Source organism: Urocitellus parryii, chromosome 2, assembly GCF_045843805.1.
Source record: "Urocitellus parryii isolate mUroPar1 chromosome 2, mUroPar1.hap1, whole genome shotgun sequence".
NCBI classification, from domain to species: Eukaryota; Metazoa; Chordata; class Mammalia; order Rodentia; family Sciuridae; genus Urocitellus; species Urocitellus parryii.
In genome coordinates, this window is record NC_135532.1 from 92,720,902 (window position 1) to 92,737,569 (window position 16,668).

The following is a 16,668-nucleotide window of genomic DNA, read 5'->3' on the forward strand; positions in this document are numbered from 1 at the left end:
TCTAGGACCTTTATGGGGCTGGGGATATGGCTCAAGCGGTAGCGCGCTGGCCTGGCATGCGTGCGGCCCGGGTTCGATCCTCAGCACCACATACCAACAAAGATGTTGTGTCCGCCGAGAATTAAAAAATAAATATTAAATATTCTCTCTCTCTCCTCTCTCACTCTCTCTTTAAAAAAAAAAATAAAAAAATAAAATAAAATAAAAAAATAAAAAATAGAATCTAGGACCTTTAGTCCTTGATGTCTCATTGCTCTACTATTAAAAAGCAAAATTTGGTCAATCCCCAGGGCTGCAGAACAAAAAAGGCAAAATTTGGTTGGGCATGGTGGCACACACCTATAATCCTAGCAACCAAGGAGGTCGAGTCAGGAGGATTGCAAGTTTGAGACCAACCTTAGGAACCTAGTGATCCTGTCTCAAAATACAACTAGAGTTGTAGCTCAATGGTTCAGTTCCTAGTACCCAAAACAAAAACAAACAGCAACAACAAAAGACCTCATCTCAATAGAAAAAGCAGATTTTGTATTCACTATTGAAATGTAGGAATGTAAATCTCTAGAGAAAGGGGCCTCAGTTCAGATAATATTTTTTGGGCAGAGTGGGTACCAGGGATTGAATCCAGAGGCACTTAACCTCTGAGCCACATTCCCAGCCCTTTTTATTTTTTATTTTAAGATGGAGTATCCCTAAGTTGCTTAGGGCCTTGCTAAGATGCAGAGGCTGGCTTTGTATTTGTGATCTCTTGTCTCAACCTCCCAGTTGCTGAGATTATAGGTGTGTGCCACTGCGCCAAACGTATAATATTTTTGATAGGTGTTGATTCATTATTTTGCTTTATTGGGCTGATTTAAATACCTTGGAACGATTTAATCTGAAAAGTAACTATCTTTGGGAAGTGATTTTCACGACTTTTTGATAGTCAAGCATTGTGATTTAGGATTCATTTTCTTACTTAAACTCAGGCTACCTAAGAGTCTCTCTCTAGTCATGAGAAGGTTATTTAAAAGTTGTAATTTGGGCTGGATTTGTGGCTCAGTGGTAGAATGCTTGCCTAGCATGTATGAGGCATGTGGTTTGATTCTTAGCACAGAATATGAATAAATTTAAAATAATTAGCACGCCTGTAATTACAGTGGCTTGGGAGGCTGAGGCAGGAGCATCATGAGTTCAAAGTCAACCTTAGCAAAAGTGAGGTGTTAAGCAACTCCCTGAGAACCCTGTCTTTAAATAAAAAACAAAATAGGGCTGGGGACGTGGCTCAGGGGTTGAGGGCCCCTGAGTTCAATCCCCAGTAACCCTCTCCACCCTCCCCCCGCCAGATTAAACATCGACAACTTAAAAAAATTGTTATTATCTTCTTTTTTAAAAAAATTCTTTTTTGTAGTTGTGGATAGACACAACTACAAAAAAAATTTATTTTAATTGTTAATTTTTATGTAGTGCTAAGGATCGAACCCAGTGCCTCATACATGCTAGGCAAGCGCTTTGCCACTGAGCTACAGTCCCAGCCCTTAGTATTTTTTTGTAGCTAATTTAATTAACTTTAAATGTTACATTTCTATGCAAGGAAGTTTGTTTGCAATTTAATAAGAAGATGTTATCTTTAAAATAGATTTTATCAATTTCTATTTAGGTTTCTATTATTTTGGACAGTGCTCTTAATACATATTACCAAATAATGGGTTTTGAGAATATTAGAGCCTGGTGATCACATAATTTATTATCTAAATCAGTTTGCTTTTAAGAGTAAAAGAGGACACTGTTGATTATGCTAGGCAATAGGCATAACTAGGAGATAGAATCATTTAGTTATAGGAGTCTTTCTCAAAAGTTTTTTCAGCTTGTATCTTTTGAAGTGGAGAGAAATTGATTGGAGGGAGATATGGTCATTTAGTTACAGGAGACTTTTTCTTAAAAGTTAAATTCTAACTATAATTTCGAAATGGAGGAAAATTGGAGCTAAGGCTTTTATAAGTATGAAGAGTACAGATTTCTTTGAATTTTACTATTAAGTTGTGTGGTTTATACTTACATGACACCTTTTGACTTTGTTCTGAAATTTGTTTATAAGAAATCATCTTTATTAAATGACATCTGCTCAGATTTCCCTTTTTGCTATTTGCTCATTCAGGAAAAAAATACAGTTTTGGGAATAATAATATTTTTTGTTTGTTTTTCTATGAAAGTCCTATTGGGGCTAATTTGTTTTTCTCTCTTTTTTTAGATGTTGATGAATCTTTATTTTATTCATTTATTTATATGTGGTGCTGAGAATTGAACCCAGTGCCTCACGCATGCTAGGCAAGTGCTCACTGAGCCTCTCTCTTTTTCTTTTTGATGCTGGGGATTGAAATTCGAGGGTCTTGCGCATGCTAAGCAAGTGCTCTCACTTAGTTAAACTCTCAGCCCAGTATTATTTCTCTTTATGTCTTATTTTACAATTTTAAGATTCTTTGGGCTGAGGATATGGCTCAGTTGGTAGAGTGCTTGCCTTGCATACACAAGGCCCTGGGTTCAATCCCTAGCACCCTCCCCTCCACATACACATACACACAAAAAAGACTCCTTCAATGACCCTGGGTTAATTCATTTGTAATCCAAGGATTTGAAGTCAAAATTTAAAATAATAAAGTCATATTTTTTCACATCTTTACATGATTCAGTCATTTTCATTTTTGATCCTGAATACCTATATTTCGTGTTGTTTCACTTTTCACACAAAAGTATATTTATTGGTGAAATAATTTTATATTCTGAATTTAAGGATCAAGATTACAGGACTGGCACAAGTGAGGAGAAGCCTAGCAGGCTTATTCGATTAAGTGGGGTGCCTGAAAATGCCACAAAAGAAGAGGTGAGGCATGTGTTTTTTTTCTGTCTCTGTCAATTAAATTTTTAACCTTATTTTGAAAAATTATAGATTCACAGGAAAGTATAAAGAAATGTATAGGAAAGAAAAGCATGTGTATTCTTTACCCAACTTCCCTTGGTGTTAATATGTTGGATAACTGTAGTATATCTAAACCAGGGAATTGACTTTGGTATAATTCATAGAACTTATTCATATTTTGCTAGTATATATGTATTCACTGAGGTGAGGTTTGTAAAAACATGACAAATGGTGACCTCGTAATCATCTGGTAGGGCATATTATTTTAGAAGTCCATAAATAAAGATTCTGATTTATAGTAGTATGAGTTTGGAAGCTGCCTATCTGCTCAGTTAGGATAGACTGACTAAATTTATGGCAGAAGTTATGGAAGAATTGGTCAGGATATTGCAACAGGAGCTAATAGTACTTATTATTCTGTGACAGGCATTGTGTATGCTTATAAGCATTAATTCACTTAATTATAATGGCCATGAATAGGGTTCTTTTCTTTCTTTTTTTGGTTGGTGGGGATACTGGAGATTGAATCCAGGGGGGCCGAACCACTGAGCCCACATCCTTAGGCACCCCACCCCTACCCCACACTTTTTTGGGACAAGGTCTTGCTAAGTTGCTAAGGCTGGCCTTGAACTTCTGATCCTCCTGCCTTGGCCTTCTAAGTAACTGGGATTAGAGGTTGGTGTGTCACCCTGTCCAGAATGAATATTCTCTTTTTTTAAAATATATTTTTTTAGTTGTAGTTGGACACAATACTTTTATTTTATTTATTTTTATGTGGTACTGAGGCTCAAACCCAGCTCATTGCATGTGCTAGGCGAGTGCTCTACCACTGAGCCACAACCCCAACCCCTGAATAGGTATTCTTAATACATTCACTGCAAGTGATAAGTATTATAGGTTGAAGATTCCATATCTGAAATGCTTGGGATCAGATGTATTTCAGATTTGGGGGCTTCGGATTTGGGAATTTTGGAGTAGACTTTACTGAGCATCCCTAATAGGAAAACCTGAAATCCAAAATGCTGCAAAATCTGAAGCAGATTTTTGGATTAAGGATTCAAACTATATTGAGTACCAGGCACTGAATGATATAGCAGTGAATATTATAAAGACACTGCCTCCATCAATAATACAAAAGCAAACAAAAGATAGGTAACATTTTGAAACAGTGATACATTTTCTGAAGAACATTAAAGGTTTAGGGCTGGGGATGTAACTAGCACAGTACTTGCCTAGCATATACAAGGACCTGGGTTTGATCCCCAGAACAACAAGAAGAACAAAAGATGTAGATGTGACTTTGTATTTTGCAGTTAGGTATCACTGAAGAAGTGACATTTGTAGTTAGAGAACGATTCATTTGAATATAAAGAAAAAACTGACCAGACCGAATTACCATGGCTCTGGACTGAATGACTTTAGTGCATCATTTTATGTTTAACAGATAATTAACTAGACACTGAAAGATTACACAACAAGTGAGTAGGAGATGCTTGGAATTCAGACAGTTTGATATCAGAGTTTGAGCTCTTTTTTTTTTTTTTTTTTTTTTAAAACATCAGTGGACTTTTATTTTATTCATATATTTGTATGTGGTGCTGAGAATCGAACCCAGTGCCTCACACATGCTAGGCAAGTGCTCTTCCACTGAGCCACAACCCCAGCCCAGAGCTTGAGCTCTTGAAGGTTATGCTCATCTGATTTTCTTTTACACTTAGGAATTTTTGAATAAGCATGTTCTATTCATTTAGCATTTTTTTGAGCAGCTCGTGTGCATGTCTTAATTTTGCCTTTATAAAATAATCATAGCTTTAAATTATGTAGAATAAAAACCAGTAGGGAAATATAAAATTCACTGTTTGAATATGATTTGTATCATTATGTGTAAATACCATTTTCTTGCAGATTCTTAATGCCTTTCAGACTTCCGATGGCATGCCTGTGAAGGAGTTGCAGTTAAAGGAGTATAACACAGGTGAGTTTCTTTATATGCATGTGGCCTTGGGTTAGGAAGGGTCTTTGTCAGATCTCTGCATCATATGCTACTTAATTTTTTTTTTTTAAGAAACCACAGTTGGGGCTGGAATTGGTGGCTCAGTGGTAGAGCACTTGCCTAGCATGTGTGAGGCACTGGGTTGAATTCTCAGCACTGCATATAAATAAATAAAATGAAGGTCCATCAACAACTAATAAAAAAAAAATAGAAAACACAATAAGATTTCCAGAAGCCTCCTGTTGGTGCCTTCAAATAATACCCAACTTTAGTCTTAGCTGGTTCTTTGTGGATGTTTGTCCACAAATGGGTGATGAGGATGCATGTTCCAGTTCTTCTGAGTTCCTGTGAGATATGAAGTGAGTGTTGCAGCATCTGTTCCTGACTATATTTTACATAACTAAGTTATTAAACTTTCTGTTTGTTCTTTATGGTGGTGGAATGCTTACATTTGAGCCTAGGATTTACTAACTTGTTGAATATAAAATTTTACATTTCCTTGTTTCAAAGTGAAACTTTCCAGTTTCCACAGAAATTGTACCAAGTAGAGTTTTCTTGAATTCTCATTCTTGCTCTGAGAACAAATTCCTGAAACAGCTGTTTTGTTGAAACCCATGAATAGATCCAGAAGAGCTTTCTTTTTGACCTCTAGTCTGTGGTCTGATGAAAGTTGGCTGAATATACACATAATATTATTTCAGAGTACCAAATTTGGTCAGTTCCTTCAAATCTTATTATAGAAAAAGGAAGTCAAAAGCAAAATGCTAAGCAATCAAGTTGTGACCAATATTTTTAGGACTGCATAATATGAAATAGTTTAAAAATAAACGTAATCTCAAAGTGACCTGTTTTGTAGAATTTTAAATTTAAGGAAGAGCATTAATCTCACAAAACATAGAATTATAGTAATCGAGCTAAAGAAATCTTCAAGTTAAGAGCATATAATATTTTTGAGGATATAGTTTATTTTTATTTATTTATTTTTTATATTTTTGAGAGAGAGAGAGATAATTTTTTTAATATTTATTTTTTAGTTTTCGGCTGACACAACATCTTTGTTTGTATGTGGTGCTGACGATCGAACCCGGGCCGCACGCATCCCAGGCGAGCGCGCTACCGCTTGAGCCACATCTCCAGCTCCTATAGTTTATTTTTAAATACTTTACCATTAAATTGAATTTTTACATTAGGTAGTTTTTTTATATTTATTTTTTAGTTATAGGTGAACAAAATATCTTTTATTTTATTTTTTTATTTTTATATGGTGCCAAGGATTGAACCCAGTGCTTCACACATGCTAGGCGAGCACTCTACCTCTGAGCCACAAAAAAGCCTGGTAATTATTTCTTTAAATGGGTTTCTTAGAAGAAGATTATCCACAAAAGTAAATTTTATGCTTGAAAGAATATGGTACTTGTGTTAAGTTCATTAAGTGTTTTTTTTTTCTGCAATTTGATAATCAACTTAGAAATATTATTTCTCAGAAAGCAATTATTTCTTTTTTTTTTAAATATATTTTAGTTGTTAATAGACCTTTATTTTATTTATTTATATATGGTGCTGAGAATCAAACCCAGTGCCTCACACATGCCAGGCAAGTGCACTACCACTGAGCCCCAGCCCCCAGCCCCAGAAAGCAATTATTTCTTTGTTTTAAAACATCAACCCTGAATTTGGAACACATGACTAAAAGTAGTTACGTTTTTGTTATTGCACATCTCAATTTTGTTGGTTTTATTTGTTTTGTTTTGTTTTTTTTTTGCATGTGTCTTCTACATGTCTTTCTTTGAAAACTAAAGGTAGAATTTACAGGCTAATGATACTGTTTAATTCTCAGGATAATAGCCTCAATCTTGTCACAAACTCTGCTTTAATTAAGTTTTGATGTATTTAGGAAATGAGTGTATTAATGTTTAAATAGCAGTAGACCAAACTCTTCGTTTCTTTAGTACTCATTGACTTTCTTTTTTTTGAGAGAGAGAATTTTTTTTAATATTTATTTTTCAGTTTTCTTTTTCTTTTCTTTTTTTTTTTTAAAGGAGGGTTTTTTAAAAGTATTTTTAAATGTTTATTTTTCAGTTTTCGGTGGACACAACATCTTTATTTTATTTTATGTGGTGCTGAGGATGGAACCCAGCGCCCCATGCATGCCAGGCAAGCACGTTACCGCTTGAGCCACATCTCCAGCCCCTATTTTTCAGTTTTCAATGGACACATCTTTATTTTATTTTATGTGGTGCTGAGGATGGAACCCAGCGCCCCACCATGCCAGGCGAGTGCATTACCGTTTGAGCCACATCCCCAGCCCTACTCATTGACTTTCTATTTAAATTGTCAGATTTATTAGCAGAGTAAAAATTACTTTTTTTCTTTATTTTATTTTTTTAACTATGCATGACAATAGAGTATATTTTATTAAAATTTTTTTTAGGGCTGGGGCTGTAGCTCAGTGGTAAAGTGCTTGCCTCGCATGTATGAGATACTGGGTTTGATCCTCAGCACCACATAAAAATAAATAAAGATACTGTGTGTTCATCTACAACTAAATAAATACTAATATATGTATATATTATATATATATATATATATATATATTTTAGTTGTTGATAGACCTTTATTTTATTTATCTGTACATGGTGCTGAGAATTGAACCCAGTGCCTCACACATGCCAGGTAAGTGCACTACCACTGAGCCACAGCCCCAGACAATAGAGTATATTTTGACATATTATACATACATGGAGTATAACTTCTCATTCTTGTGGTTACACATGATGTGGAAAAATTACTTTAATATACAGGGTCTAAAGAGCAAATTCTTAAATTTGCTGGCTATTAGTATTGTGATTGACAGACAAAAGACAATAGATACATGTGAAATCATCCTGGACAGTGATTTTTATTAAAAAGGCATTTTATTGGGGCTGGGGCTGTAGCTCAGTGGTTGAGCGCTTGCATCATACCTGTGAGGCACTGGATTTGATCTCAGACCACATAAAAATATATGAATAAATAAAAATATTGTGTCCAGCTACAACTAAAAAATTTTTTAAAAAGTATTTTATTATATAAAGTGATATGTACTTTATAGTTTTTTTCTTTTAATGAAAGAATTGGATTACCCTTGTCCATGTTACCAGTGTTAACACCTTTTTTGTGACAAGTAGAATGAACTTTTGAAAATATTAGTCAGATCATGTTATTCCTATGCCTAAAACCCTCTAATGGCCTTCCATTTTCACTTGGAAGAAATTCCCAACTCCTTATTCTGACATAACAAATTTCTGCATGAGCTGGTCCTTGGCTGTTTGTCTGACTTCATCCTGTACTGCTCTCTACTTGCCCTATTACACTGTAGCCATACTGAGCTTTTCTCTGGACCTTTACTAGTACGAACTTCCTTCTGTTGTGTCAGAGCCTTTGTACTGCCCTTGCTTCTGATCCTCACTCATCTTCCGGGGTTTAGTTCTTAAGTTTCGCCTTTCTGAAGCCTAGTCTCACCATCTAATTTAAACTCACCCTGTAGTCATTTTTTATTGTATCCTTGTGCATAGATCAATCATTTTGATAATTTGCTTGATGGTTTTATGTATTTTTCTCTAGAAAGTTAGCTCCATGGCAGCAAGAACCTTGTCTGTATTGTTCCCTCCTGTTTCCCTAGTGCTTGGCACAGTCGGTTCTATGATGTGGAGAACAGTTGTGATCTTAAGTGAAGGCATTAAAGGGTAGTTTAGATTTCATGGCAATATAACTTAGGTTTTACATATTTGCCGAAGAATGTGTCTTGGGACAACCAGATGTTCTGAGAACTTTAGCATTTACTCTTTATAAGATCATGTGTAACCCATCTGGTGTGGTGGCTCACCTGTAATCCCAACAGCTTGGGAGGCTGAGACAGGAGGATCACAAGTTCAAAGCCAGCCTCAGCAACTTGGCAAGGTCCTAAGAAACTCAATGAGACCCTATCTCTAAATAAAATATTAAAAAAGGGTTGGGAATGTACCTCAGTGGTTCAGTGCCCCTGAGTTCAATCCTCAATACCAAAAAGAAAAAAGATCATGTGTAAACTCAGTGGGAAAAGATGACTTTTATAAAGAAAAATGACAGAGTTTTAGAATGAATAATGATCTGGAAGAGTCCATGGTAGATGGATGTGCTCATAAAAGGGGAATTGTTGGGTAGAGTTCATCCTTTCAGTTGATGTAATGAACTCTATAACAGAGAAAATAATCTTTTCTCTTAATGACTGTTCACTTGACTCTAGTAATTTGTTCATTTTTGTCCCATTTAGAGCTATATAAATATAGGGTCAAGGGTCCAGAATCGGAGGTGTTAAATTAATTTATAATTTTTTTCTGGTCATAGAAATGGAATGTGGTATATAGATGATATATGAATTATGTCCCCTACAGGGATGAATACTCAGGACAATACTTTAGCAGCAAAATCTGTGGATATTCTAACAGGACTAAATGAACACTGTAAAGAGATTCAATATAGGCCAAGATTTGCTTCAAAAGACTTTTGCTGAAAATTTAACAAAAATTTGATATTTAAAAATTTAAATATATTTAAAAAATTTTCAGACTATACATTGTGATATTTAAATTACCTTAAGTTATATTATTATATTTCTGGAAAAAGTATCAAGAGTAAAATGACTTTTGGTGATTGGAATAATAAGCTTTGGTATATCTTACATATGATGGAATACTGTGCAGTAATAAAACTCAAGAAGCTACTCATGCATATAACAGCATGGTTGGTTCTTGAAGGCATTTTGCTGATTGAAATAAACTAGACTCAAGAACCTATATGTACTGGCTGAGAAGGAGTGAAGTACTGATATATGCTACAACTTGCATGAGCCTTGAAAACCTTGTGAAAGAAGCAGATAGAAAAACCAATGGGTTCTTGAAATTTCTACAAAGATAGAAAGCAGATAAGTGATTATAAGAGATATTTCTCCTTTGAGTGAATGATTAGTGACTACTTAATGGATATGGGGTTTGCTTTGGGCTGATAAAAATATCCTGGAACTAGATAATGTTGATGGTTGCACACTTTGTGAGTATACTGAATGCTGCTGAATTGTAGACTTTAAAAATGGTGCATTTTATGTTATGTGTTATTTTAGGGGATAGGGTGTTTTGTTATGTTGCCCAGACTGCATTGAAACTACTGGGCTCAAGTGATCCTCTTGTTTCAGCCTCACAGATGTCTGGGACCACAGGCATGTGTCACCACGTGTAGCTTTTTTTTTTTGTCTATTTTTTTTTTTTTAAGACTATACTTTGTGATTTCACTTTTGATGTTCTGGAAAAGGTAGAATTTTAGGGATAGAAAATAATGGTTGCCAGGACGTTGGTGCAGGAGCTGACAGATATAGAAACGTGACAGAGGTTTTGAATGTAATAGATTTTTTTTTAATATCTTGATTGTAGTAGTGGTTTATCAATGTTAAATTCACTGACTTTGGTATTATTGTGGTTATGTTAGAGAAGTCAAGAACTATGATACATGCAGTTTTCTTATGGCTCAAAAGAAATATTTGATATATCTGATAGGCGGAAAGAAGAGAGTAATATTAGAGGGGCAAAATGTTGCCAATAGTTAAATCTAGATAAAGAGGATTATGTTTTACTTTAACTATTATTCTTGCAAGTTCTTTGTAATTTGGAAATTCCAGAACAGTGTAAAATGGAGCTGGGAGTGGTGTCATACACTTGTAATCCCAGCAGCTTGGGAGGCTGAGGAAAGAGGATCGCAAGTTCAAAGCCAGCCTCAGCAACTTAGTGAGGTCCTAAGCAACTTAGCAAGACCCTGTCTCTAAAATAAAAAAGGAATGGGGATGTGATTCAGTGGTTAAGCGCCTCTGGGTTCAATCTCTAGTACCAAAAACAAACAAACAAAAAAGAGTTGTAAAATGGACATCAAGCTGATATATTTTATTTTAAAATGTTATCTATTCATTCATTTTGCCAAGCTGAGGATTTAGACACGGTTTTACTAAATTGCTGAACTTGCTTTGAACTTGGCGGTTCTCCTATCTCAACTTCCCTTGTAGCTGGGATTATAGGTATGCGCCCCTGTGCCTAACTCTGATATATTTTATTTTTATTTTATATTTGGTACTGGGGTAGAATTCCAGGGCCTGGTGTGTGCTAGGCAAGTATTCTGCCACTGAATTATAATAACTAAATGATCAGCAGAAGCCTTGCAAACTGAAGACTATAATTAATAGCTTCTGTCAACATGAGATTGTAAGAGTGGGCCCTAGATAGCAGGATCATGACCGTTCATTTTGTTAGAAATCCAGATTCTCCGGGCTGGGGATGTGGCTCAAGTGGTAGTGTGCTCGCCTGGCATGTGTACGGCCCGGGTTCAATCCTCAACACCACATACAAAGATGTTATGTCCGCCGATAACTGAAAAATAAATATTAAAAAATTCTCTTTCTCTCAAAAAAAAAAAAAAAAATCCAGATTCTCAGACCCTACCCTAGAGCTACCAAATCACAAACTCTGGCGGTGGGGCTTAGCAATCTGTGCTTTAACAAGGCCTCCAGATGGTTCTGATGTCCCTTGAATTGTGAGAACCACTGCATTTGATTAACTGTTTGTTTAGATTCTTTATATTTTTGTACTGTGGCTTGAACTTATGGGTGCATTATCACTGAACTACACTCCAAGTACTTTTTAGTTTTTATTTTGAGACAGAGTCTTGCTAAGTTACTGAGGGTCTTGCTAAATTGCTAAAACTGGCCTTGCTTGTGATCTTGGAAATATAGGTGTATGTCACTATACCCAGCTAGATTCTTTAATTCTAGAACTTTTTGCACAGTTTAAAAATAACTCAAAGCTAGTGTGGTAGTGTAGTGTCTCTGGGTTCAATATCCAGTACCCCCCCAAAAAAAAATTTTTTTAAAAGTGCCAGCACAAGCTGGGCGCAGTGGCACATGACTGTTATCCCAGCAGCTCTGGAGGCTCAGGCAAGAGGATTGCAGGTTCAGAGCTAGCCTCAGCAAAAGCGAGGTGCTAACAACTCAGCGAGACCGAATTACTAAATAAAATACAAAATAGGGCTTGGGATGTGACTCAGTGGTCAAGTACCCCACTGAGTTCAATCCCCAGTATCTCTGTCCTAAAAAAAAAGTGCCAGTGCACATTTCGCAGCGTTTTTTGGCATTCACAGAATAGATAAGTAAAAACTTTTAGTTTCTTAGGTAGAAATTGACCATAGGCTGCTTGGAAAATATTACATGTACTTGTTGCATCTCTAAAACTTGAAAAGCTCCTGCCTTCCACCAAGAGTCTTAATCAGATTTTTTTTTTACCACATTTAGGGTGTATGTTCACAGATAGCTTTAAGGAAAGAAGGCAGAACTTAAAAAAATAAAAATGTATAAAATACCAGGAGGTGGTTTTAGGGCTAGGTGAATCTTATGGAGGCAATGGATGGCTGACCTAGAGAAGAATTCCATGATTTGGTGCTGGAGAGATCAGGTAAGCTTGGGGAGAGGGCCTGGAAGTTGGGTTAAATTTAGTCATTTTTGAAATGACCTAGGGTTTGTCTTATTTATTTTAAAATTCCCTACCCAAAGACTTTCCAGTAGAAAGTTCTGTTAATGAGCTATGGTTTTGTAAGCTTTACGTTTGTTTTAAGATATTATCTCTCTTATGAAAGATTACCTTTATAGATTCTGGGAATGGAAAACTTGTCTACTTATATACACACTTTTTTTTTTTTTTGATAACATACTCTACCATTCAACTATATCCACATCCCTTTTTATTTTTATTTTGAAATAGGATCTCTGTGTGTTGCTGAAGCTGGCTTTGAACTTGTGATTCTCCTGCCTCAGTTTCCCGAGTTACTGAGAGTATTGGTGTGCCCACCATGCCCAGCCTGGTCATAATATATTTTGAACCTCATTAGATGATATGTTGGTTGCTGCAGAATAGGGGCTTTTTGGACTCTTAGGGAAGTGACAGTTTGAAGTTACTGTAGACTGCAGGAATGATAAGGTACCAAGCTTTAGTGTCAAGGGAAGTGTGAGATTCAGTTCTATTAGCTAATGAAGGGAAGGGTGACCTAAGAGAGTTAAAATGTCTTTTCAGGGCTTGGTTAGGACTATTCATTTTTCAGGGTTTGCTGCTGATACTTCTTCCTCCTCTTCCTTTTTCTTTTCCCCTCTTCCTCTCCCTGTCCCTTTCCTTTTCTCTCTCTTTCATTCTTTTCCTTTTTGCCATCCTGAGTATCAAATCCAGGGCTTCATTCATGCTAGGTAACATATAGATGACATATAGATGAAATTCACATTCTTTCCTGGGTGCTAAGTCATTCTTCAGTTGGAGCTCCTTTGTTGAAACCCCTTAAAGTTAACAAGAATTGGCTAGTTGGTAGTTCATATTTCTGAAAGGGAAGTTTTAACACAATCATGGACTTTTATTGGTTCTCTGTCTGCTGCTTTTTGCGGGGGACTTTTTTGTATCCAGGTCTCATTCTAGATCTGAGAATGAGACATCTTTAACACCTTTTTTATTCATAAATGAGGACCACCAGATTGGTGAGTTTGGGTTGGTGAACTGTGTCACCTTAGAAGTCTCTATGTAAAAACCACACATAATATCTGGAGTTGGAAGAGGTGGCTTTTTTTAGGCTATAGCAAGACAATGATGAGCAGAACATTTTAACTGTTTTTTTTTTCTTATCTTTTTTACTGATCATCTTAATTACTGTTCTATTTTGGAGGGTAGAGCCCTTTTCTGAATAGATTTTGAAGTTATCTATTTTGATTTGTGTGTAAAATGCTTTAGAAAAGGGACTGTCCTAAACTCTGCTATTCTTTTTTTTTCTTTTCTATGTCCATCAGAATATTTCCAAATTTGCAGGAGATAATTTGCTTTAGATAAAGTGTCTCAAGATACTGCCATTTTTTTTTTTTTTTTTTTTTGGTGCCATGTAAGAAAATCCAGGGGCTGTGGGTGTAGCTCAGTGAATGAGTGCAGGCTTAGAATGCATGAGGCTGTGGTTTATACCCCACAAAACACCCAAAAGGAAAAAAATAAAAATAAGACAAAAATCTGAGTTCTTAGACTGGGTAGTTCGAGTGATGGTAGGAAAGAGGAGCAAGTTCAATTGTGGGGTGTGTTTTTTGTTTTTTGTCTTTTTCTCAGATTAAATGCTATCCTCATAGGCTTCCAATCTATATGGTCCTGAGCATGGAAATCTTGGCAGAAGCCCCCAATTAAAGAAGTTGCCAGATTGTGCATATTCTTTTTCTTTTTTAGTTGTAGATGGACACAATTACCTTTACTTTTTTTGTTTTTTTTAAGGGTAAAGTTACAGTTTTTATTATTATTTTTTGTGGTGCTGGAGATTGAACCCAGGGCCTTGTGCATGTGAGGCAAGCACTCTACCAACTGAGATATATCCCCAGCCCTGCTTTTACTTTTTATTCATTTATTTTATGTGGTACCAAGGGTCGAACCCAGTGCCTCATGTGTGCTACCACTGAGCTACAGCTCCAGCCCAGGTTTTGCATATTTTTGCATATTCTGAAATATCAGTTTTGAGACATAGGCAGGTTGTAGTCTCTTCCTCAGAACCATTAGTTGAGGTGGGGTTTCCTCTCTGGTTGAGGAAGGTGTCTGAACTCTTGTCCACAGACCTCTGTGAGTTCTTTACCCTTCTTGAGGTAGAAATGCTTCTGGCTTCACTGGTCTTAATTGACCTGTTTTGCCAAATGTTCAGGTGTCTTTGGCTTAGTGAACAAAGTTTTATAATTATAAATAGGGTTTCCTGTGCTTTTTTGGTGATTAGAATAATTTACTAAAGAGTTTTCCTTTGTTGGAGCCATAAGAAGAAAAGGGCTATTAATCAGTCCCTATAGTGCAGGGGCCTCCTTAACTCACAGCTTCATCCCAGAGAAGGGAAGTCTTTTATACAATCAGATTAAATGAGCAATGGCTACAGAACGTCCATTTACAGGATTTTAAAATACACTGGCTTTGGGCTGAGGTTGTAGCTCAGTGGTAGAGCACTTGCCCCACATTTGTTAGAGGCACTGGGTTCAATTCTCAGTATAAATAAGGTCTGCCAACACACACACACACACACACACACACACACACACACACACACACACACACTGGCTTCTTCCTTTAACCTTCCTTTTTTAAAAAAATATTTTTTAGTTGTGGATAGACACAAAATCTTTATTTTTATGTGGTGCTGAGGATCTAATGCAGGGCAAGTGCTCAACCACTGAGCTACAGCCCCAGCCCTTACCTTCCCTTTGTTCTGTCCTCATACTTCCTAGCTTACTGTTTCTACCTTCAGGAAATGAGACCATACTAGTTGTCAATCTAATGTAAATTGATTGTAAATGTAATGTATGTAATTTAATATAAATTGATTTTTACCTGCTTCCATGTTTCTTAGGTTATCACTTAGCTCTTCTATCTGATTTAAATAAAGCCCTTCTTCAAACTAGATAGTAATGGTAGTTGTACTACTTTGTGAATATATGGTTGAATGCTAAGGTTTTTTTTTTTTTTTTTTTGTACCTGGGATTGAACCCTTCTCGAGGTAGAAATGTTCCTGGCTTCACTGGTCTGAATTGACCTGTTTTGCCAAATTTTCAGGTGTCTTTGGCTTAGTGGTCAAGGTTTTATAATTATAAGTAGGATTATATTATTATATTAAAGAGTGCTTAATAACTGAGTTCTTTCTGTTTTTTTTTTATTTTTTTTTATTTTGAGACAGGGTTTTTCTAAGTTGCTGAAGTCCTCATTAAGTTGCTAAGGCTGGCTTTGAACTTGTTATCCTCTTGCCTTAGCCTCCCCAGCCTCTGTGATTACAGGCCTGAGCCACTGCACCTGGTGGTGAACTATAAACTTTAAAAGGGTGAATCAATAATGTTTGAATTCTGTTTCCATTTAAAAAAAAAAAAAAAACTTTCTTGAAAATTGACTGAAAAGTCACAACAAAATTGATTGATTTCTTAAAGATATTTTTATAAGAGAATATACGGAATTTAAGTTCAGATACTAAAGGCCTGGTTGGTACTTATATCTTTCTGATAGAGTTCATAATTGACTGTCCCTAGTTTCAGTTAAGTTCATTATTTTATGCCTAGAAAATGTTATATTTTCATTTTAAAATATAACAGTGCTCTTTAACCTTGAAAAAGATACAATTCATTCTTTTGTGTTATCCACCAATTATGTGCCATCTTGATTAGTATGTGGCTCACCATTGTAATGTTATTTGTTAATTGATTCATTCATCTAAGCAATATCTGGGTGATATTGAGATGCTGGGTATAAGCTGATGAACATGAGCAGCACAATATTTGACTGTAAGGAGCCTCAATTTTTGTGGAAAATGGGTATCTGGAATAAATGTTCTGTATTCCTTTTCTGAACAGTTCATAGCATCTTCTGTTTTTGTAAAGGAATCTGGGAATTCTTACACATCAGATTCTTTTTGCTTGAAAGTTTGAAGAATTTATTACTTTAGATAATTATTGATGAAAAGCACTTGGTCATTTCTAATCATAAAGTTACTATAGGATGACAATAGGATGTGGTTAATTATTTTTGTGTTGCTCTAACAGAACACCACAGACTGGGTAATTTATAAGAAATTTTTTTTTCTTATTGTTCTGGAGACTGGGAAATACAATGTCAAGGAACTTATGTGTGGCAAAGGCCTTCATGCTGTGTCATTCCATTGTGAAAGGTGGAAGGCCTAGACAGAGTGAGAGGAAGTAGGT

General features: G+C 35.9%; 1 protein-coding gene across 4 annotated transcripts in view; it reads left to right on the forward strand.

Moving 5' to 3' along the window:
* Rbm6 (RNA binding motif protein 6) overlaps positions 1-16,668 on the forward strand; it is a 99,549-nt gene that overhangs the window by 24,789 nt on the left and 58,092 nt on the right. For 2 of the 4 annotated variants that reach the window (XM_026383962.2, XM_026383963.2), the window contains 2 exons: positions 2,768-2,857; positions 4,799-4,868. The exons of 1 other annotated variant lie outside the window; for it this stretch is intronic. In XM_026383962.2, coding sequence (XP_026239747.2) covers positions 2,768-2,857; positions 4,799-4,868 — 160 coding nt within the window. Of the gene's footprint in view, positions 1-2,767; positions 2,858-4,796; positions 4,869-16,668 lie in introns of those variants that run through there. One more of the 4 variants, XM_026383964.2, reaches the window with a different exon arrangement.